This window comes from Lynx rufus, unplaced genomic scaffold (genome assembly GCF_022079265.1).
Source record: "Lynx rufus isolate CCGP_SWC_20201006 ecotype Redwood Valley unplaced genomic scaffold, mLynRuf1.p SCAF_6, whole genome shotgun sequence".
Classification (NCBI taxonomy): Eukaryota; Metazoa; Chordata; class Mammalia; order Carnivora; family Felidae; genus Lynx; species Lynx rufus.
The window spans coordinates 127,810,368-127,835,325 of NW_025814878.1; the positions used below are offsets into that span (position 1 = coordinate 127,810,368).

A 24,958-nucleotide genomic window follows, 5' to 3' on the forward strand; every position below is an offset into this window, starting at 1 on the left:
CTTTCTCTCGCACACACACACTCAAATAAATAAAACATTTAAAAAAATTTAACAAGAGTATACTTTATGTTTTCTGCCAGGCTCTGTACTTGGTTTTGAAGATTAGAAAAAAATGACCCTCTCTGTACAGGAGATCATGGAATAAAGCGTATCTTGACATATTTGTTGAAGTACTATTTTGAGTGTTAAATATCATGTATGGGGTTCCTTTCCTTTGAACATAATGTACTAGTCTCATTTCTGTCTCATTCAGCACAAATTTTCATTTGCTGATATATAATTGAAGCCTGACTTTCTGAAGGAAATTTGGTTAGACAAGGAACTTTACATGAGAATGGGGAGAGTTGGGCAAAGAAAAGAATAGAATTATTAAATAATGTGTCAAACTGACCCTATTTTGTTTTAAAAATAGACATTAAAAAATCATGTTTTGTGATTGATTTGCATCAATAACTTTGTTTCAGAAATGTTGATCTGTTTTACTACAGGTAAAAGGATATCTGGTCAAAATGCTAATACAGCCACTTGGAACTTGCCTTGAACTCTGAGGAAGCCTGATTGTTATTGGTGGTGGACTATATATTAATAAAAGACAAAGGGGAATGAATGGCTAGAGATGTCAGGAACCACTTTACTACAATTTTAAATATGCGAATGTAGAAAAGGATCTAGAAGTTTCATAGAACGTGACAACCTACCAAAGATTATTCAGCTATCCTACTTTGTCTTTTCCTATGTACATATAGTTGTATCAGCACATATAAACCTGTCCTCCAAATCACGGCACTTTCTCCTTCCTTGACTCAATTCCATACAGAAGTGGAGTGGCTTCCTGTTCTGGAACATGTCCTAGTAGGCGCCTGGATTTTCATAGGAGCACATAAACCATACCCTATGACTTACTTGAATACCAAAAGAAATGCATCTGAAATAAAGAATTTTGCACTTTAGATCTGTATACCATAACAGAACCTCAAACTTTCTGGGAGTTTAGAGATGCTAAATTTTCATTTCTAAGAAATTATGTTAATGGGGTTTTTTTTGAAGAATGACCAGCCTACTCAGTCTCTAGATATCTAAAACGCTATCCTTAGACCATGTCCAACACCTGAGATAGATGCTCGGATCGTCCAATTTTGCCTGATTGCAGAATTAGTTGTCTTTGTCACTCTCAGGTTGCTGTTCCGCTACGTATCCACACATTTTTTAATGACATAAATTTCTCCAGTGACCCCACTTGCCTAATAGATCCTACTATTGGAAAGGAGGAAAGAAAAGATGGAAACAATTTTATCTTTTAGTAGGAACTAAAACTAAAATACTATCAATCACAGCAAAAAAAAAAAAAAGGTAATATATGAAATAAATCTCTATGAAAAAAAAGTAACAACTAATAACATGTTTTCATTTTGCAAATCTCTTTTCACTTGGAGGTGCTGATGGAATGTGAACTGACAGTAAGTAAATCAACAATTGATTGTGACCGCATTAGATAAAGATTTTTCAGAGCAAAGATGACATCAGTGGAATGTGTTTACTCATTCTACATGGTAACCTGTTTCTCCTTCAATGCCAGTCAGCTTTGACAAGAATGCCCCCATCTGAAACCTTTTGTTTCCTGGGATGTTCAAAAACGTATGCCAGGTAACTAATGAGGAAGAAAACTAAATACCTACAATGGAGGCTAAAGAAGGAAACATGTGAGTGCCATAAATTGGACAGTAAATTTTTCTTATGTAGATTTAACCAATCCCTTGAATTACCATGTGGAAAGTCACCACTGCTTTTTTTTTTCTCACCATGATATGATGTTTGTGCTCTTGTCCTGTTTATCTTTATAATTTTATTCATGATATCTTAATTTATATTTAATATAATATTTAAGGAGTGATGCATAAGCGACTGTATTGGTTCAGTAATCATGTAGAAGTTGAGCTCATGTAAATGTCCTTAGCGATTTATAAAAATCCATTTCAGGGGCGCCTGGGTGGCTCAGTCGGTTGAGAGGCCGACTTTGGCTCAGGTCATGATCTCACGGTTCATGAGTTCGAGCCCCACATTGAGCTCTGTGCTGACAGCTCAGAGCCTGGAGCCTGCTTCAGAGTCTGTGTCCCCCCACCCCAATCTCTGCCCCACCCCTGCTTGTGCTCTATTTCTCTCTGTCTTTCAAAAATGAATAAACACCTAAAAAAATTTTTTTAATAAATAAAAATAAAAATCCATTCCATCTCCAAAACTTTTTCCATATTAACTACAGAGGTAAATACAGTCCGGCCTACAGAAAATATACTGGTTAATCTGTTAAAGTGTCTTATGAAATCCGTCTTTTATTTATGGAGATTTCATTATGGATTTTACACTTCTACATTTTTGCTGGTATTTGGAGAATGAGGGTTCAGACGTGACTTTCACTCATGCAGAATACTAGATTTGATTCAGTCCCGTTGCCAAATGCCAGTCAGTTGTAAAGAATTTAGAAAAGGGGGTGGCTCAGTGGGTTGAGCATCCCACTCTTGATTTCAGCTCAGGTCCTGATCTCACACTTTTGTGATTTCTGGCCCAGTGTCAGGCTGCGTGCTGAGAGGGAAGAGGCTGCTTGAGAGTCTCCCTCTCTCTCGGCCTCTCTCCCCTCTCTCAAAATAAGTCAATAAACTTAAAAAAAAAGTATTTAAAAAAGTAAGGGTAGCTAAGACACCTGATAAGCTTTTTTTAATGTTTATTTATTTTGAGAGAAAGAAAGAGAGCACCCTAGTAGGGGAATGACAGAGAGAGAGGGAGGAAAAGTCATAAGCAGTCTCTACACTGTCATTGGAGAGTCTGACACAGGGTTCGATCCCAGGGACCTGAGATCATGACCTGAGCCGAAATCAAGAAGTCAGATTCTTAACCAACTGAGCCACCCAGGCACCTTACACACTGGTAAGCTTTTTAGAATGTGCCCCTGGAAGATGCTTGGTTCAAGCTAGCATGTTATTCCTCCACTACCCCAAATCCAATATTTTATTTGTAAAATCAAGACAAAAACTTAAAATAATTTTCCTTATTATGGCATATTACACATAAATCGTGTCTTCAAACCTCCCGAAAGCCTGGTGACTTAATTGAATAAACTAACCCTACGAATTTTTATGAAGACATTTTCTATCTCCTAGACATTAGAAAGCTTGTAGGAAAGGCATGAAATGACTTAGGTCTGAGAATGACCCAGCCAGAAACAAAACCAATCAATTAGGTGCATAGCTTTAACAAACTTGATCACAGAAGAAATTCAGGGGCACAACAATACCTTGTTTTTCCAATAAGTATTGAATGAAAAATAAAATAATTTTATTTTTAAACTCTCTTCCTGGACATTTCCTATCATTTATTGTATATGATGTACCTGTTCTTAATCAGTTGCAGATAACTAGGTTTTCCCCTGGGAAGAACGCCATTGTTTCTTTCCTGCCATTTAAGGAGTACCTCCTTTGTGTTGGATATTTTATGTATGAGTCATCTCCTTCTGGCTATATAACTTGTCCCTGGTGATATTTTTTTCCTTTTTGGCCTGAATCAGCTTACCTTTCACAAACAACAACAACACACACACACACACACACACACACACACACACCCCTCTGGAACTACCCATGTGTAACACTTCTCTCTTTGGTGGATCTGAGCACATAATGTTACATCATGGGTCAACAGAAACACATACAGAAAACAGGAAAGTGTTTCCAAAGTCAACACAATCCATGGGCTACAGACGGCCTTGTGGGGCATGAGTCACAACAGTTAAAATGTCCAAGTTCCCTTTTAAACGGTGACTTCACAAATACCGGATTATTCACGTGTCATGCAAAACAGATCCAAGTACTTTCTTAATTGTATCCAAGTATGTTGATGCTGTTTTCAGATTTCATTACAGACCGTTCATAATATGCTACCTGTGAGCAAGCTTAGCATGAAGTAAAACCGGATGAAGTAAAACTAAATTGTGTGAGGGCTGGGATTGATATTGAGAAACAGCATGAGTTCTGCGTGATACAACATGTACGAAAAATGAGGGAAAAGATTTGGGTGAGTCATGAATCATGCGTTCTAGACAGGCATGGGTTGGGAAAATCAAGAGACAATGGGCAGGACCGACATTTCAACTGTTACCTTAGAAAAAGATTATCTTTGGGCACCTGGGTGGCTTAGTCAATTGAGTGTGGGACTTTGGCCCAGGTCATGATCTCGGGGCTCGTGAGTTCGAGCCCCACATGGGGTTCTCTGCTGTCAGCCCACCAGCACGGAGCCCACTTCAGATTCTCTGTCCCCCTGTCTCTGCCCCTCCCCCACTTGTGCTTTCCCCAAAATAAATAAATATTTTTAAAAAAGGAGAGCGATTATTTTAACATTTATCGATGTATATTTGAATGCTGACCTGTTCCAAAGAAGAACTTCCAAGCAGAATTGTATTTTTCTGAACATATCCTTCAGATGCCTCGCTGCCCTCTTTGTGGGATTCCGGTCTCTTTCTGGAATTCACTGTCTCTTCAGAATCCAAAATCTCCTCCTGGCGGCTCCCATCTATTCACCCCAAAAGGATCACACGAAATTTGACTTTCTCTATGTCAATTTAACGTTGGCTTAACACACAGTAATCTAACCACTTTTTTTTTCTTATAGGGGATAAAGCTTGGTTTTCCGTAATCTACAGTTTAAGCAAATTATTTTCTGTCTAATGTACCAGGAAATCGCTAAAGCCCGGAGCAAGTTTTAAGATTAAAACACAACCACAACGCCAACAACTTTTGTTCCTCTTCCTATGATGCTCACAAAGTGGGTAAAGTATAGGTTCTGCATTCCAGCCTTTTTTCCCACTTACCAAATAGATCCTAAAGTGTAGAAACCCTGTGTTTCAGTGCCTTAATATTACATGTTGTTTACCACAACATCTAGCAGTTCTTGTTGTTTTGCTAAAACCAACTCAGGAGATGAAGAGTTTCAGAAGAGGCCAGTGCACTTGGGTTCATTTTTCTTTTCTTTTCTTTTAATGTTTCTTTATTTTTGAGAGAGAGACAGAGACAGAGCATGAGTGGGGGGAGGGGCAGAGAGAGAGGGAGACACAGAATCTGAAGCAAGCTCCAGGCTCTGAGCTGTCAGCACCGAGCCCTATGTGGGGCTTGAACTCACGAACCTGAGCCAAAGTCAGACACTTAACCAACCGAGCCACCCAGGCGCCCCGGGTTCATTTTTCAAGTGGGGAACACTGAGAACAGTTCCCAAGCTATGCAAACACAGAGGGACTTTATTTGGGTTGCCCTGTTTATTTGCATAGAAATGCCTGCATGTCTATAAACGCTGCCTGTACGTTATTTCTCTCTCGATCATCTGAAAACGGTAGCATCTACAAAGTGCATTTCTTCATCTAGCTGGATGGACACTGTAAATATAAAACAAACGTCTCTCTTCCAGGCTCGGAAACAAAAACGCCGGAAGATAAAATACGGGATTTTCCACGCCTTCCAAAGTTAGAATTTTAACAAAAATCTAGGCACTTTTAACCAAAGGAAGAGAGCTTGGTTTCCAGCAGGATGTGAGACGGGGAACTGAAGAGAGAGAGCACTGGACTACAGTGTCCAGAGTCCTGTTGGCCTTTCTTCTTTGTTCACGGATACACTGTCTTGCCTTGCACGAGTCTTTAAACCTTCTAGAGCTCAATTATATCCTCGTGTATAATATAGCTGATAAGGAGCCTTACTATTCACTCTGCAAGTTCCATAAGACTTTTGTAAGCTCACAAATGATTTCAAAAGGCTGTTAGGTGCTACCTGTAAACGTGTACCTGGGTGGCTTCCAGGATCCAAGTTGCAAAGACGTGTCAGAATCGAAGGGACGTGATAGATAGAAAAGTGCATTGCTCAATGTTTAGCACACACACACAAAAAGGTATTCAATATCTATTTGCTGACTCAGATATTAGACTAAAAATATAGAAGCCTCACTTACTCAAACATAACCATTTATGATGTTTAATTTTATGTGTCCGCTTGGCTGGGCTGTGGCGTCCAGTTCTTTGTTCACATCCGGGTCTAGATGTTGCCATCCAATGTGATTTTTAGATGTGATTAACATTTAAAAGGTCAGTAGACTTTGAGCAACATAGATCACCCTTCATGATGTGGGTGGGCCTCACCCAGTCATCGGAAAGCCCTAAGACTAAAAGATCGGGTGTTCCAAAAAGGAAGGAGGGTCTCAAGACTGCAAGCTAGGAAATATGGCCTGAGTTCTTGGCCTGCTGGTCTGCTCTGTGGATTTCCATCTCACGACTATACCTCTATCTTACTTGAATCTCCAGCCAGCTGTCCTGTGAGATTATGACTCAAGCCTTCAACTCCTGCCTGAATTTCATATCAACTCTTACCTGAATCCCCACCCTACCAGTATGTCCTAAGGATTTCAGACTTGCCAGCCCCCATAACTCTCTCTTTCTATTGGTTCTACTGCATTCTGCTTTCCGGGGGAGTCCTAATTGATTATTCAAGTTAGGATTTCTCAAAACGAGGGATCAAGCTGGCTTGAAAAATGAGTTTGTTTGGTTTATAAAGACAAAATGAAATAAAAAGTCACACAATCTGATCATTAAAACGCAAACGGGAGATGTATCTAGGCAGGAATAAAATTTTTAGGGGATGCTATTCTGTAAATGGGGATTTAAAAACGGGGCCTAACCTTTAGGATTGTTATGACATTTAAATAAATTAATATTTACACTATTTAGAATAGAATGGTCTTAAGACAGTGCCAGGCACGTAGTAAGAACTCAGTAAATGTTTAGCTGGTGTTAATATTTTCATTATCATCAATTATCTTCACCATCATTTCATCAATTATCAGTTATCATCAGTTATCTTCATTATTCTCTGTATGTGCTTATGATGTCTGCCCACATAATAATTAATAATTTAATCCCCGTAGCTACCCCGTTGTGGCAAGTATGATATGTCCGTTTCACAGAAGTGGCAAAGAAACGTTAAGAAATTGGCCCAAGGTCACACAGTAAATGGTGAAGATTAAACATAAAGTCAATAGAAAACTACCATAAAATATAGAGGGCTTAACCATGAGTCCTGCCTCCTCACATGAATTTTAAAGAATTATTTAAATTAGAAAGACAAAATGATCATTTGAGGAGAACTAAGCAAACACTAAAGAAAAAAAAAAAAGAATTTTTCCCCATGAATTTGAATTCATGTGTATACAACTGACACTTAATGCTTTGGTAAAAACTCCAGTGTGGTTCTGGCATGAATTTGTATGTGTTAACCTAAGAATTTAGATTTTAGTTTTTAAGGGATTACCTTTAAATTCCTAGATTAATACACATGAGAATTACTTACTTAAAGAGGCTAACATTCATAAATATGAACTCCCATGCTAAGATTGAAGACAATATACTACTTGTCTTCTATCACCCAAAGCACTTATTTAAAAGCTAAAACACACTCTTTAAAAAGAATGGCTTCATATTAGAGAATCCAAATATGCCATATGCCATTGTAAGATCCCGCAATAGTAAGTAAATCATTTTTGCCATTTAGGGTTATGAATTCTATGTACTTACAGAAAATTGGGCCATGTTTAGCTTTCCCCCCAACTTTAGCTATATTTAGGGATTTGCAGCCATCAGAAGCACACATAGGTCACCAATCAATGGTTATATTTAGAAAATACAGATTAGCTTTTGCAAGAAACCGTCTTAATGAATTTGCAACTAATGTTAATACAAAAGGTTGAAAATAATTAGTCTCCTACCTTGGGCTTCTCCTTGTCCTCTCTCCTCAAACAGCTTCATTAATCGATCATTGAGAATTCTAGTATCAACTTGCAGGGGTGCTAAAAGAACATATTTATGGTAACTTTCTCATCAGTTAATTTAATTACAAAAAGAAATTATCAACCATTATGGCTATTTGGTTATTTATAGGTCATAGACACAAATTCCATCCAATATGCTGCCTTGTTCTGAAATTTAAAAAAAAAACCTTTAGTAAATCAATGATAACTGGAACAAGGACTTTTAAATGTATATCACAGGCTATTCATAATAGGATACTTCTTCTCCATTAAAAGTGATCTGATATTCAATGGAATATGGTATATACTACACAAGAGTCATTTCAGAACAAGCCATTATGGTTTGTCAAATCATAGAAAAGAATATTTAAGCAAAATGAATATTTTCTACTAATACTCGCTGTATATCTTATTTTTTACTGAATATATATAGGAAAAAACAAACTTGGGTGGTGTTAGGTGGTCTTAGATTCCCATATATATGCTAATGCAATATAATAGCAAATACAAATGCTACTTAGTTCTTTTGTGAACCTAAAGTAACAAGGTTATGTCAGTACAAAAAACACAAACAACCAAAGAATCAAAGAAAAAACACATAATCATAAAAACACGACACTGGAAGAGGGTTTAAAGAATCATCCAGGTAGATTTGCTACTGGAAAGAACCAAACATAAACGATGCCAATGTGGATGACCACCCCAGTCTTAGAATTCGAATATACATACATACATCAAATATGTTCCCCTTCCCATAGAAGGCAAGTGAACCAGCTAAACTGTGGTTGCACTTTTACAGTAGTAGTTTTAATCCAGCCCAAGTATTCCTACTACTTATCTCTCTCTTTGCACTCCATGGGTGAGCCAATGCTGAAGATGGTCATTAAACTCTGCAACTCACACCTGAAACTCTACCACCAAGTGGTCTAGAAGAGCCTTGAGGGGTCTTCACTGAGCCAGTTAGAAGCTCCTGAAAATTCCAGGTCTCCCCTTTCTATCCATGCCTATGATCTTTTGAACATTAGTGTTGGGGAAAAAATCCAGCGTAGCCTATACTCATAGGCTTAGGTTGCTGGAGCCAGATAGAATGGTTGAAAGGGCAACCTAAAAAGGTCTTTAAAGTTAGTAGCTTCTGCTTATTGATTCCTGCAGATGGCTTTCCCAAGTAGCAGTTGACCTGCAAGCGTTCTTTTCCTGACAAGGGCCAGCACAAACCTCCTACCACCCCAACACTTTGGGAAAATGGAGAGGGGCCATTTCTGGAAGCCATTTTGCAAATTTTGCATCAGGGAAGCATGAACTTGCATTCCAGCATTGCCTGGATCTTTATAACTCTTAGTGGAACAGTTACAAAACTTACAAAGCTGATATATGGCTCATAAAAGAATCTTATTTGGAAGTTAACAATGAGCAATAGCAAAGGCATAGATGGGGAAATACCTACAGATGTAATAAAAGCTTCAATATAAGGACTTGGTGGTCCTGACACACCGATGGGGGTCACAGACAAAAATAAATGAACATGCATTTGGATGTTAAAACAAATGGATAGCCAAAAGGTAAATGGGATCAATACAGAGATGACATCTTTAGAGAGAGGCAAACCTACGTCCAGATCCCAACTCTGCCACTTACTCGCTCTGTAACCTGAGGCAGATTCTTAGAGCCTCTGAACTCGAATCTCCTTGCCCCAAAGATGAAATAGTTGTGAGGGTTAAGAAGATAACACACATAAAGCACCTCACTTCATTCCTGGCATAGAGTAGGTACCCAGTAAAGGGCAGCCACCCCCCCCCCTTTACTTGTTTGTTAACCATTTAGCAAGTGTATGAAGTACATACTTTTTCAATAGTTTAGATTCTGTGATTCTGAATTAGTGTTTGTGTTTTCACTATGAAGTAATGAATTCTAGACCACTTTTGGGGTGTTGTATGAGAGAAACCTGAATAAGAGACCCCTAACCAATAATTGTTATAGATAGAGGTTCTGGTTTCTTTACTTACCAGGCAGACCCGGTAGGGAAACCCCCTCAATGATGCCCCAATAAAACCCTGGAGAGTCAAACGGGTTACATAAGACAGAAACCGAAAACAAGAGAATGTCCCCTTCAAACTCAAATTCAACAATTTGGATGAATCTGCTTATTTTCCGCTCCAGAAATTTTCCCAAAGGGAAAGGTAGAGAAAGCCAACAGCACAAATGTAACTCCCGAGGGGAAAGAGAACAGAGAAAGCCAAAGATGGGGGTCCCCTCCATGCTTGCCAGATCTCTGTGATCTTAAGAAAAATACTAAATCTCTCTAAGCTTGTTTCTTCATCTTAAAAGTGGAAATAGTAACAACTACTTTGGGTGATTTTGCATTGGTTGGTCAGAGCTACTATACCCACCTGAAGACATCCCTTGAGCACTCAGTAAGTCATAATAACCAATGTTTACAGAAGACTTGCCAGGTTTTGGATACTATGCTTAGCACTTCACGTTCGTTTAGTCATTTATACATGAACTCAACAAATATTCCTCAAGTCGACTCATGTTCTATGCCATCTGCTGTGGTAAGATTTAAAAATTCATCAGCATGGGGCACCTGGGTGGCTCAGTCGGTTAAGTGTCCGACTCTTGGTTTCAGCTCAGGTCGCGATCTCACAGTTTTGTGAGTTCAAGCCCCTTGTCTAACTCTGTGCTGGCAGGGCAGAGCCTGCTTGGGATTCTCTGTCTCCCTCTCTCTCTCTCTGCCCCTCCCCTCACGCTGACTCTGTCTCTCTCAAAATAAAAAAAAATAAACTTAAAAAAGTTCATCAGTGAGCAAGGTAAGCAATATCTCTGCCCTCTGTGTTCAGAATATGGGGAGAAATACATATCATGGATAACCTCACTAATAAAGAGATTAGTGATCATTCGGTATGAGTGTGATAAAGAAGGTATACAGGGAAACATCACCTTGGTTAGTCAAGGGAGTTGAAAATTGACATTTAAGCCAAAACTTCGGGAAGAGAGTCCAATGGCCAGTAAGGAGGCTGCCCCAGCACCTGTGAGTATCTGGTGTCCAGAAAGAGCTCCATGAATATAAAGAACAAAAAGAAGTCCCGCGTGGCCAGAGCGCAGTGAGCACGTGGCAGGAACCTGAGATGAAGGACAGTATATTGGTCTTTACCTTGAAAGCAATAGGCAACAATAAGAAAGCATCAATGAGGAAGTGGCAAGATGCTGTGTGGACAACAGATTAAAGGAGAGAAGGCACGGATGTGGACAAAAGCGGTCCAAAATATTCCAGATAGGAGCTGGTGTTCACTCGAGACTGGGTAGGAACAGCAGAGATGCTGAGAGGCAACAAAGAACGAGATCTCATGTATCTTGTGATTCCCGTGTCAGCAAATAAACATTAGGTGCTATATATGAGCCAAACATTACGCTGGAATCTAAGGACCTTTAAGGTTTAGTGGAAAAGAAAGCTGCTAAAGAAATAAGTATGGCGATAAATATGTAAATAATAACTAGGATGCATGTCAAAGGAAAAAGAGTGATGAGAGAAAGAGAAGCATAATTAAAGTCTGGTGATCAGGGAAAACACATTTCGTGTGTCAAATCCATGGGCCTCAACACTCTGTAAGGTATTATTATGAATTAGTTATTATTAAATAAATTCAACATGTGATGGTTAACTTGATGTGTCAACTGGGGGTAAGCTGTGGGGCCCAGTGGTTTGATCAAACGTCAGTCTTGATACTGCTGTGACAGTATTTCTTAGATGTGATTGACATTTACGTTGGTACACTTTGAGTAAAGCGAATTACTCTACAGAATGTGGGTGGGCCTCATCCGATCAGTTGAAGACATACGGGAAAATGCAGGTTTCCCAAAGAAGTCATTCTCCTCAACACTGCAAGATAGAAACTATGCCTCCATTCCAGTCTGTTGCCCTGATGAATTCAGTCTCAAGCCTGCATATCAATGCTTGCCTGAATTTCACATCAACTTTTACCCGAATCTCCATCCTACCAGCCTGCCCTATTGCCCTGCAGATCGACTTGCCCGCCCCCACAGTCACATGAACCAATTTCGGAAAATAAAAATAAATCTCCCTTTCTTTTTGTCACTCTTTCTCTCTCCCTGTGTGTGTGTGTGTGTGTGTGTGTGTGTATGCACACACATATATATACATAAAATATAGGTATTATATACATGTATATTATATGCATTATGTAATACATACAAACAAAAAGAGAGCCTATTTATTGGTTCTGTGCTCTGTTTCTTTGGAGAACCCTGATACGTAAGCTAATATTACCTACATCAGATCATATACACATGTAAAATAATAAAACGCTGTGCAGCTTTGGAGTGGATGGTATATAGAAGCACTGAGATCTGAAGTCCATATTAAGTAAAGTGTATTTACCAAGAGCCAAGAACCAATTGTCCATTGTTTCTACAATCTTTGTTACATAAAAATTAACATACTATCCTGCCAGGACTTCTTGCTAAAAAGAGAAAATGGTGGTGTTGGTAGATTGTTGACACTGAAAAAGAGTCATAAATTCTACGAAACATTGAACGTTGTCTAACATCTGTCCCTTTATATTTAGATTCCAGGAAGCACAAAGTAAGATAAGTGCTTGAGTATAGGTATAATACCGTCCTCTATTTCTCATACATTTACTTCTCCCTTTTTTGGTTCCCCCAAAATCCCTCTTTCATCTATATTTGAACTCTGCTTTCACCATATACATTTACATTTCTATTATACTCTGCCTCAAACTGTTTTGGAAGTAAGTAGAGAACAAATTATAAATAGCTTTGCCACACCTACTGTAAGAATCAAGACGATTCTCGGCAATGAGACTGACAACCTTCCAAAAAATGTCGGCATCACTCTGAAGGGAAGCACTGATCTCATGAAGGGCCCCGGAGGAATCCTGTGAAGGGACTTAAATCATGTCAATACAGGGGCGCCTGGGTGGCGCAGTCGGTTAAGCGTCCGACTTCAGCCAGGTCACGATCTCGCGGTCCGTGAGTTCGAGCCCCGCGTCAGGCTCTGGGCTGATGGCTCAGAGCCTGGAGCCTGTTTCCGATTCTGTGTCTCCCTCTCTCTCTGCCCCTCCCCCATTCATGCTCTCTCTCTGTCCCAAAAATAAATAAACGTTGAAAAAAAAAATCATGTCAATACAGAACTCAGTCTCTTTGGAAAGAAAAGGAAGAGGTTCTGACTTGACAAATGGTGGGAAACAGAAAAGAACTGGCAGGGCACCTGGGTGGCTCAGTCGGTTGGGCGTCCAACTTCGGCTCAGGTCATGATCTCACAGTTCGTGGGTTCGAGCCCCGTGTAGAGCTCTGTGCTGACAGCTCAGAGCTTGGAGCCTGTTTTGGATTCCGTGTTTCCCTCTCTCTCTGCTCCTTCCCTGCTCACACCCTGTCTCTCTCTCTCTCTCAAAAATAAAATAAATATTTTTTAAAAATTTTTAAAAAAGAAAAAACTGGCTACTCTTTGCAGCATCCGTAGTCACATACAGACCACGGTCAAGGGCGTTACACTGGGCTTCCGTTACAAGACCAGGTCTATGGATGCTCACTTCCCCATCAACATTGCTATTCAGGAGAATGGTTCTCCTGTTGGAATCCGGAATTTCTTGGGTGAGAAATACATCTGCTGGGTTTAGATGAGGCCCGACATTGTTTGTTCAATCTCTCAAGCCCAGAAAGATGAGTGAATTCTTGAAGGAAACGACATTGAACTTGGATTGAACTCAGTTGCTTTGACTAGGTAAGCTACAACAGTTAAAAACAAGGATGTCAGAAAATTTGGGAATGTTATCTATGTTTCTGAGAAAGGAACAGTTCACCAGGGCTGATGAGTAAGATCTAAGTCATCCAGCTACAGAAACAGCAAGATGCCGGTGATTTTTCAGACTTATCTGTAATATTTTCAAGATGCGATAAAAGCTGTATTGACTCGGGGGGAAAAAAGCAAATGATAAACAAATGAATATGAGAACAAAGCTGAACCAGGGTGAAGATAGACGGCAAACGATGTAAAGATGGCCACCTGCTTGAAAATGTAGGACCCAGAGGGAAGTACAGGCATTGGACAATCACTGCGGACTAAGGAAGAGTGACCCACAATATTTTATTCTATTACACTTACTTGTCCATGGTTAGAGCCATTCATATCTTATCGAACATCTTATTAAGTCAACTTTCGTCCTTACATTACAAAAATTCCCCCAATGCAACTATATATTGTGATCTCCGAGGAATTAAAACAGACTTCAGGAAGAATCCAACCAATAACTCCTCTCCAGAATTCACTGGGATTACCTTTCATCCCCCAAGTGTATTTGGCAAATAAAAGGCTGGGATTTTTTTTTTCAGTTTTCAGTTCACCTTACTTGGGCTACTGCTAAAAACTATCCTGAGAGTAAGTCCTCGCCTTCTCTTGTACATGTCTCTTTTGATGATATCCGTGGATTCTGTATAGTCTAAAATTAGGCATAGTTACTGAAAACTGTCTTTTCAAAAAATGTTTGCACTGTGTTTGATCCCTTTTATCGGAGGATTTACCCCCTCTCTTTCACTAAAAAGTGCAGATTCAGTGACTGGTGCCCAACGGTGAAATACGGTTTTTGTTATTTTACAACTGCAACCAGACTCGAGGTTACAGAAGAAGAAATCAGAAGAAGTCATATCACTGCACCTTGTGGTTCAAAACTTAAGTGGTGGTTCCATGCGTTCCAATGAAAGGAATTCAGTAGTCACTAGGCAAGGAAGCTCCACATGCTAGATGAATTTTGCACTGCATCCAAGAATGCTCATTTTAAGCTCAAAGAGCAGAGGCGGCATTTGTAAAGGAATGATGCGCCTCATATACATAACACAGGCCTTATAATGACACCAAACTGCTTAAGGCCCCGTGTCAAATGAAAGCAAATTCTTGCTGCTTCTATCTGACCAGCTGGCTGTCCTTGATCAAAAATTACCTTCTCTGCCCATCACGTTGTTAGTGGTTAAAACTTACCATTTAAATTGTAAGCTGCAAAATCTAAACGGAACTGCATGTGTGATCTTTGTCACCTCATTTTCATGAATGGAAAAGAATATTCTGACACAAAAATTACATACTTAATTCTAGCTCACCCTCTCTGCTGACCTCCATCCCACACTGCCTTGGGTTTATTTCCTCATCCATCAGTGGGTCAAAGTAATTTCTGCTGTATTCATTTCCTGTGGAAAGTACACGAAGTAAGGGTCAGTGATTATTAGAAGCACATGAACCAAAATGTTAATTTTGAAATCGACACCAGCACAGAAGGGCCATTTTAGCTACTTTATAAGCTTAATTTTTGTACAAGTCCTTCCAGGCCTCCTTTTTTGTAATTATCATCTTGCAAAAGGTCAGAAAAGGTAATTCAAGAAACAAGTTCATGCTATCTTTCGGTTGCTAAAAAATTAATGAGAAAATTATCAAATGTAGACTTTAGAATAATAATATAAAAAACTTAAGCAAAATTATGTTTAGGATAGACTCAAAAAATGGACACTGTTGGATTACAGTGATGTTTCAAGTTCACCAATCGTTGTGTTTGCCTGCTTGTGTATCATTCCCAAAGTAAACTGTGTTGTTGTTTCCGGAATTCTATCATTGACTTACTAGTACCTTCATTATGAGAAACTGTAGAAAATTTCCATGTTGACAGTTGAACAAAAAGAGAGAGAGAGAAAATAGAGAGAGAGAGAGAGGAGGAGGGAGGGAAGGAAGGAAGGAAGGAAGGAAGGAAGGAAAGAAAAGAAGGAAGGAAGGAGGAAAAGAAGGAAGGAATGAAGGAAGGGAAGGAAGGAAGGAAGGGAGGAGGAAAGAAAGGAAGGAAGGAAAGGAGGAAGGAAGGAGGAAAGGAGGGAAGAAAGGAATGGAAGGAAGGAAGGAAGGGAGGGAGGGAGGAAGGAGGAAAGGAGGGAAGGAAAGGAAGGAAGGAAGGAAGGAAGGAAGGGAGGAGGGAAGGAGAAAAGGAGGGAAGGAAGGAAAGGAAGGAAGGAAGGAAGGAAGGAAGGAAGGAAGGAAGGAAGGGGGAGAGAGACAGAGAAAAAGAAAAGAAAGTGAGAGATGGTATTGCTTATAGGTCTTTTTTGTTCTGTCAAGTTAAGTTACATGAAGGGAAGTTACCAATGATGCAGTCAGAAATTTGGTCAAAACACATCAACGCTCTCAACAAACGAACCAAAAACTCTCACTTTATGTTTCCCACTTACCTTTGTCCTTATCCCGATAATCAACCTGCAGCATCGAATATGACTTTGTAAGAGAGAAAAGGGCCTGTTATCAATTTTCCAAATCTAGTTTCATACTTCCTGCAGACCGAAATGTACATGTCCGTTGCTAGTAATTTGAATTCAGTAAAATATAACCTACTCTGACGATAATTCAAGTTGCCTCCAACACTGTCCAAGAAATAAAGCATCGTAGTCTGAAAACAATAGTACTTTTGAAAGTATTATTCACAGGAAAGGGTTAACATATACTAGGCACACGGTGATACTCCACGGTATATTTGATTTAGGATCAAAAATAATCCAACCAGCGTTTCCTTTTCCAAGACTAAATGGAATTTTGATATGAACCGAGGTTTAATTTATATTTCTGGACTGGCACATTTTTGCTGTCAGTCTCTGTTCCATCAACGTAGTAAGTACAAGAACTGAAAATCTGCTTTTCCTTGAGGTCTCAATAAAGGAAAAAAATAAATAAATGAGTTTCATTTTTGTTACTTTATCTGTCAACAACTACTAGGCTGGTATGAATCTTGGCAGTATGTAATCAAAGTCTTGTGTACTGCAATAACACAGCCGTTCTCCCTCATTCACTGTGATTGTTTTTGGTTTTTTTCCCCCTCTACCACAAAGCACTGTGGTACCCTAAGCTCAGTCTTCCATATGCTCGCAAAATAACTCGCCTATATGAGAGCGCAAGGGGTGGTCTATTTCTTACTATTAATGGAAGCGACAGCCGTCAACAATCGGTGCCCAGATCCTGCAATCCCCCCCACCCCATCAAGCACAAAACTCAATTCTTTGTCTCCTGAAACGACTTAGTAAATAACACCGAGGGAATCAAGACCTTGGAGAAAGAAACAGAGGGAAGTCATTTTTAACCAAAAGTCTGGAGAAGTTGATTTGCTTTGTAACCAAATGTATTAGCCAAATTTATTTGGTTCGTAACCATTTTCAATCCCTGCTGTCAGTGGAGAGATGAGGGTCCCGCCCAGCTGTGCAAGGGGGCCTGCCCCCTGGGATTGCTGGGAGACTCCAGCCCCCACTCCCCGAGTGTCCCCTCAGGGCTGGGTGCTTCCGCAAGCCGCTGGGAGGTGGGCCCCTCAAAGGTCCACGTATGGTTTTGACATCTATGCAAATCGTTCCTCCCACATTCATTCTGGGCAGAGGCACACATGTAAGTTATAAATGCCATGCCTGGAGTGATTTATGTTGTGCTCCGCATTCTGGGAGAGGACAGGTAAACGCTAATAAGGAATCTTTACAAAGTAAGACAGGCAATCCACAGGTTCCCTTTTAGCATCCCCAAATTTTAGCTTATCTTATCTTTCTTATCTTATGTTATCTTGTTATATTAATGTTATGTAACTCATATAGTTTATATAATTCATATCTTTATATAATTCATGTATTTTATATAATTTATATATCATTATGTAGTTCATATAATTTATGTAATTTGTACATTTTTGTATATTTCATAACTTCATATATTTTTATATAATTCATATACCTTCATATAATCCACATATTTTATGTAATTCATATATTTTTTGTATTTCATATATTTTATATAATTCACATATTTTTTCATATATTTTATATAATTCATATATTTTATGAATATATATTTCATGTATTTTATATATTTTATAGAATTCATTATTTCTATTTCATATATTTATATAATTCATTTTTTATATAATTCATATATCTTAATTCATATGTCTTTATAAAATTCATATATGTTGTATAATTCATATATTTTTACAATTTGTGTATTTTCCACTATATTTTACATCATGTTGTACATTGTGTTACATATACAATATAATATATAACATATATTATACTTGATCTATAATATTATGCTTGTTTATTGTCTGTCTCCCCTACTAAAAAAAAAAAATCAAAACCTAAAAAACATGTTTTCAGACTAACCTAAAATAAAATTGTTCCATGGGGACAATGACATTATCTCTTTGTTTACTGCAGCCCCCTCGGGGTCTAAAAGTGTGCCTGGCACACAGAGGTACTCATAACATCTGAATTCATTTGTTAAATCAACCCTTCTCAGAAACCTACTGCAAATTCTTCCCTGTCTGAGATGATTTGTCTTGATTAACTGAACGACTTTTTTCCCACTCTTTATTCATCTCTTCCTTTCTATTCCCCACCCCCTCTATCCTTTCCTCCAAGATCCCTCTTCCCTTTGCTCTTTAAGTGCTTTCTAGGAACAAAATATTATGTTTGTGGATTTTAACAAGGAACAAACAAAGCACCATGGCCTCTGCCTTCAGAGCACAATGAGCTCAGAGAACAAGGAAGGGAAACTATGCAGTCTGGTAAGATTTAATACTGTGGTGGGGCGCCTGGGTGGCTCAGTCGGTTGAGCGGCCGACTTCGGCTCAGGTCATGATCTCGCGGTCCGTGAGTTCGAGCGCCGCATCGGGCTCTGTGCTGACCGCTCAGAGCCTGGAGCCTGTTTCAGACTCTGTGTCTCCCTCTCTCTGACCCTCCCCGTTCATGCTCTGTCTCTCTCTGTCTCAAAAATAAATAAACGCTAAAAAAAAAAAAAAATTAAAAAAAAAAAAAAGATTTAATACTGTGGTAAAGGAGTTCTGTTCTAGCACACAGCAGGAACATCTAACCCGTAACACTGGGGACTTAGAGAAGACTCCCGGAGAAATTGCTACCTGACGTTAAGTTTCAAAATGTGATCGGGAATTAGCCAAATCTAAAACTACAGGGGAAAGGAATTTTTCATGGAAGGGGAAGCATGGGCAAAGGCGAAAAGATACAAAGAGCCTTAAGACATGAGAAGCGTGTTTCGTTAGCAGATGCTGTTCGATTTTGCTCAGTCCCCTGAAGTTCCAATATCGTAAAGTAAGTAATGGCGTCCAGACTTCCTCGCTAGTCCCAGAATGGAGTTTAACTCATGTTTTTGTTCAAATGATTATTACGTTTTTGCACTTTCTGCTGGTATGATGTTTCCTATCTATTCATTCGACCAGTATTTACTGAGTGCTTTTTATGTGAATATGTCAGTAAAGTAAAATGCTCAAATATCCTTCCCCTCCCAGAGCTTACATTCTGGGAGTGGAAGAATAAAGGCAAACAAATATGTATATTTTATAGGTTTTGTGGAGGTTTTTTTGATGGTGATAAGTGTTGTGGGAAAAAATGAGAGCCAGATAAGGATGATGATGCAACTCAAGGACGAGTAAGGGTCACGTGTTTTGCATATGCCTTTGTTTCACACTAAGAATTACACTCAAGATCAAATCACTGTATTCTCAAGACTATAGAGATAGTGACGCCATACTGCAATACTTAAAACCTATTATTTATAACGTCTTATGATTTTGCCAAGTTCTTGCTATACAATAAATCAGCCTATGAGTCAGATAAGAACCTACACTTAAATGGCAGAACAATTCCTCCTCTTTACGGTTATGTCTTGCCCTGATAAACCACTAACCTGAATACAGTAGGCTAAATCCAGTAGTCTAAGACAGTAAAGCACAGCAAACCTATGATACATTCGGAAACAACAGACTTCATCCTAACACTACTAGCTCCTTTGCTCAAGTTTCATTGGATAGTGTGAGGATATAATAAAGTGGGATGGCTTTTGAATAGGGCGTAAATTACCAGAAGGTAGGTTGCTAATAGGATAAATTTCTGAAAGCGCCCTAGTCATTCAGAATATGCATTTGGATATATCTAAAATCATCTCACAGGAAAATTAATAGACCCACTGAGAAATTCAAAGTAGGGCATCTAGCAACATACATACAACAGATTCTAATTTCGCTGGCATTTAACTGTTTGTTATATTCAGATGAATAATCTGACAGCCCCTCGTGTAAATATATATCTTACAGGATGCATTGAAGCAATTGGAGGTGATACATAAATTAATAAAGCAGGACACTGGTCTTACAGGCACTCTTGGTACTCTATTTTTGTTTCCAACTTCCTAGAATTAGCCGTTCAATGTTTAGAATCAGCCTCAGTTGATTCATTTCTTGTGCTATTTTTTTACTGAACGGGGGGTGGAGAACACATGTACTTGCCTCTGCCCTTCCACACATATCAGGTTTTCCTATCATTTAACTCAGAGCAGCACAGAATGTAATCAGGGCTTTTACTTAAATTACAGTGTACATGAACTTTGGTCAGGAAATACTCCAGTGTGCACCCATGCAGTTCCTTGGGGGCTGTAAGAGCGAGAACGAAATTGCCCACCAGAGGAAGGTTAGCGTGAATCATGGCAGTGTCTTGGCTCAACGAGGCAATCACTTCCTTTCAAATCAGCTCCATTAGCTCCCGAGGAAGAAAATCTGAAGGCATCTATCTGTTCCTTGGGAGGTTTTTATCGACTCCATTCTTGTCCTTTTCCTGTGAATCCACCTGTTTCAGCTCAGCCTTTTATCACCAACCATCATGTTTTCTGTGATATACTGTCAGTGAAATAAAAATAGGAGAACTGCATGCAAACTAAATCACTAACTAAACGGTTTACATTCTATGATGCTAGCCATGCACCAAAATTTTACAAACTAGGATATTCTCCCGAACACTATTCCTTTTAAAGGCATGAAGGCTACGTAAGTATAATGAAACTGAATTGCTATGCACTTTATGAATACATTTGGGAAACCTTCCTAGTTTCCCCTCTTTGAAAATCCAGTATGAAGAACTCAGGTTTAAATGTCCACAATGCTAGTTTACATATACATATGTGGAAATCAGGGGCTGTAGTAGAATATAGAAAGTGAAAACTATGTCAAACTTATACATGCCTTACCATACTAAATCAATCCAAATACTGTTTTATAAGGTTGATTTACAAACATTTTATATATATATACATATATATGTGTGTGTGTATATATACACACACACATATATATTATGTTTGTAATATATATAATATAAATAATAAATATAAGTAAATATATAATATCTAATATTGTAATATATAAATACAATATTATAATATATATTATGTATATAATAAATAATATAATAAAATATAAAATATATGTGTGTGTGTGTATATATATATATATATATATATATTTTAAATAGGCTTCATGCCCAGCACAGAGCCCAACGTGGGGCTGAGATCAATGCCTGGGCTGAGATCAATGCCTGAGCTGAGATCAAGAGTCAGATGCTTGGGGCGCCTGGGTGGCTCAGTCCGTTGAGTGTCCGACTTCGGCTCAGGTCAGGATCTCGCGGTTCGTTACTTCGAGCCCCCCCATCGGGCCCTGTGCTGACAGCTCAGAGCCTGGAGCCTGCTTTGGATTCTGTGTCTCCCCCTCTCGCTCCCTGCTCACACTCTGTCTCTCTCTCTCTCTCTCTCTCTCTCTCTGAAAAATAAATAAACTTAAAAAAAAATTTAAAATAAAAAAAAGAGTCAGATGCTTAATCAACAGTCACACAGGCACCCCCAAACATATTTTACATTTAACTTAAAGGCAACTAAACATACAAGAATACGTCTTACTGTGATAAAGCATAGTATTATACTAAATATTTAAACAGAACAACACAACCCAAATAAACATCCAAAAATAAAAGTTAATGACAAGAACTCAAAGTGTGATTCAGATGTTCACTATCAATACTATTATTCAGCACTCTCTTAAAATCTTGGCCAAAGCAGTTAGAACAAACATAAAGGGGTAGATGAGCTCAAACTATTGAAAATCATTATATCTTATGCAATTATTACTTGAAGATGATATGCTTCCCTACCATGAAAACATAAGAGATGTAACCAAAAAACTTTTAGAACAAAGGAGGTATTATTGGCACAATAGCTTGAAAATAACCAGATAATCGTTAAGAATCATTAACTTTTCTAAATACCAACAATAGCCACTTAGAAGACAAAATGAGTATAGAAAAGCAACACCCAGGGGCACCTGGGTGGCTCAGTGGGTTAAGCATCCAACTTCAGCTCAGGTCATGACTTCATGGTTTGTGGGTTCGAGCCCCACATCGAGCTCTGTGCTGATAGCACCGAGCCTGGACCGTGCTTCAGATTCTGGGTCTCCCTTTCTGTCCCTCCCCCCCCACACACTTTGTCTCTTTGTCACTCTCAACGAATAAACATTAAAACAAAAAGTTTTTTAAGAAAAGGAACACCCAGAAAAGCTCCAGAGCGCTCTCAAAAATTAAATTATTTATATTAGATTTTGCATAGGAGTCCGTTGGTCGTCATCAAGAGTATTCGTCTTACCCAGAAATTCAAACTGAAAGGCATGAATTTCTTTAACAGCCGGGTTAAAAACAGCAAACGGATAATAGTTCTTTTTTCATCTTTACAGAAAAGCTAGCCTGTGCCAATTACTTGACCACTAACCCTGTATTCCAGAACGGGTGCCCTGTTGGGCAAATTCACCTTCTCAACTGCTTATTCTTACTTCCTTTCCACATCTTGTGGGTATTTGAGATATCAGTGATTTGGAAATCTAAATAGGGTAACAGTAGAAGTTTGCTAACAAGTACTAATTAATTGAGCCATATTCTTTCTTCCCCGAAGGCCCTCCCTCGTGGTAGATTATGAGGCATCTTAACTTTCAAACCACCATAGTGCCGTTGAGTGCATAATTCCTGCAGGGCATTATCCCACCGCACCTCGAGGCATTAATGCATCCTGTGCTCCCCTGGACCTCAAATCCGCAGCGGTAGAGTGTGTCTCTAAGTAGCTAGCTCCTAAACTGGAAGATCTTTCCATTACTTAAGTAATGGCGATAATTCAAAGGTGAAGTATAAATATACTATTTTTTTTACACATGTTTCAAAGTCCTTCCAAAAATATCAAGGTGGATTTCCTTTTTTTTTTTTTTCTAGCTTGAGGCCTGGCAGCATGATTCTACATGTAAATAAATTGATGTATGTAGCGTGCAATATTGCCTTTCAAATTAGGACCTACCTGAAATTAAACATCAATCACCCTCTAATCGTTTTTTTTTTTTGTTTTTTTTTTTTTTTTTTTTTGAGAGAGAGATAGGGAGAGAGAAAGTGAGCAGGGGAGAGGGGAGGGGGGCAGAGGCAGAGAAAGAATGCCAGGCAGGCTTGCATTGTCAGTGCAGAGCCTAACACGAAGCTCGTTCCCACGACCCAGGGATCATGACTTGTGCCGAAATCAAGAGTGGGACGCTCAACTCACTGAGCCACCCAAGAGCCCCACCCTAACCTTTTTTATTGCGCCATCATTCATTTAATAATACGTCTTCCTCATGGATCTAAGGTTACTTGTATTTATGCACTATGTTTAAGACTTCATTTAGGTAGTAATGTTTTCTTAATTTTTTTTTTAATGTTTATTTATTTTTGAGAGAGAGACAGACAGAGTGTGAGCAGGCAAGAGGTAGAGAGAGAGGGAGACACAGAATCCAAAGCAGGCTCCAGGCTGTCAGCACAGAGCCCCATGCGGGGCTCGAGCTCACAAACTATGAGATCATAACCTAAGCTGAAGTCGGAACCTTAAGTGACTGAGCCACCCAGTCTGCCCAGGTAGTAATGTTTTCATCACAGTGCAGCACATTTCAATATGGAAGCAATCAATACCATGGATTATTAGATTTAGTTTAAATAATCTTAATTAAGAATACTTTCTCTGAAAACTCTGGAAATTTATAGATGACTACACTTTATCTCCTAAAGCAAAGGTGAACCCTTTGGAAAGTCCTGAAAGGACTTCCCCTGGGTTGTTTTTGAAATAAGGTTTTTGGTCAATTTGCTGTTAAATTTTCTCTAATAGAAAACAAAAGTGATCTGAAAGAAACTCTAAATGGAGTTATTTGGAGATGAAGGACTAATTTATATTTAAGAGCATAAAATACTAAGGTCACGAAAAACTTTTCTAACAAAATTGTTCTTAAAATGGAAATGCAACCATTGACTCTAGTCAACATCATGGCTTGCAAAGTTTGAATGTATATGAAACTGCATTGGTATGGTGTAACTTCTTATTCTGATAGGAAGTTATGTCTTTTAAAATTTCACCAACTATTTCAGAGGATGTGGGTAAACAATCCAGTGACACGTCCAGCTGCTAAGACGATGATCGCATCGCTAATGTGGCAGAAAACATTGTTCTGTAACATTTTGTTCTGTCCTTTTACTGTGCAGCTGTTTATATTAGGAAAAGACTTGGACTTCTGCAATACCAGCTTTGTGATTTCCAGTCTAGCATTTCCACGATTCTAAGATTCTTAACCATCCTTTCCACCCTCGTATACATTCTTATGCTCACATTTTTTAAAATTTTTTTTAACGTTTATTTATTTTTGAGACAGAGAGAGACATAGCATGAACGGGGGAGGGTCAGAGAGAGGGAGACACAGAATGTGAAACAGGCTCCAGGCTCTGAGCAGTCAGCACAGAGCCCGACGCGGGGCTCGAACTCACGGACCGCAAGATCGTGACCTGAGCCGAAGTCGGACGCTTAACAGACTGAGCCACCCAGGCGCCCCCTTATGCTCACATTTTTATGTTAAAGCTATATAAACTTCACCGGCGTATAAATAGATCCAGTGGTTGTAATGTGTGAACGCATTTCTCATCCATGAACCAGAGTAACAACGCAACATCTCTCAATGTTAAAATCATTCTTAAAAGAATTCTTATCCCAACCAACGATGTACGAACGATTTTATAAAATATTATCTTACGAACACAGTTATCCATTAGGGGTTTTGCTAACATCGACTTGAAGACAACACAGAAAATAATTGTGCTGAATGGTTGGTAAAAAGTGTTACCAATGGTTTCAATTTTAGCATTAACAGAAACAGGAAAAGATAACACAAATAGACGTTCTCCTAATTTCCTGGGCAAATCTGTCTGATTA

The 24,958-nt window shown here is 38.9% G+C and overlaps 1 protein-coding gene and 1 pseudogene across 1 annotated transcript in view; one reads left to right on the forward strand and one right to left on the reverse strand.

Annotated features, from left to right (window-relative positions):
* Positions 1-24,958, reverse strand: part of LOC124529224 (uncharacterized) — a 299,198-nt gene that overhangs the window by 257,423 nt on the left and 16,817 nt on the right. Inside the window, exons 4-6 of the mRNA XM_047103062.1 lie at positions 14,956-15,042; positions 7,786-7,854; positions 4,412-4,557 (exon numbers count right to left, since the gene is read on the reverse strand). Of these exons, the coding sequence (XP_046959018.1) occupies positions 4,412-4,557; positions 7,786-7,854; positions 14,956-15,042 (302 nt within the window). The remainder of the gene's footprint in view (positions 1-4,411; positions 4,558-7,785; positions 7,855-14,955; positions 15,043-24,958) is intronic.
* Positions 10,358-13,673, forward strand: LOC124528388 (60S ribosomal protein L9-like; annotated as a pseudogene).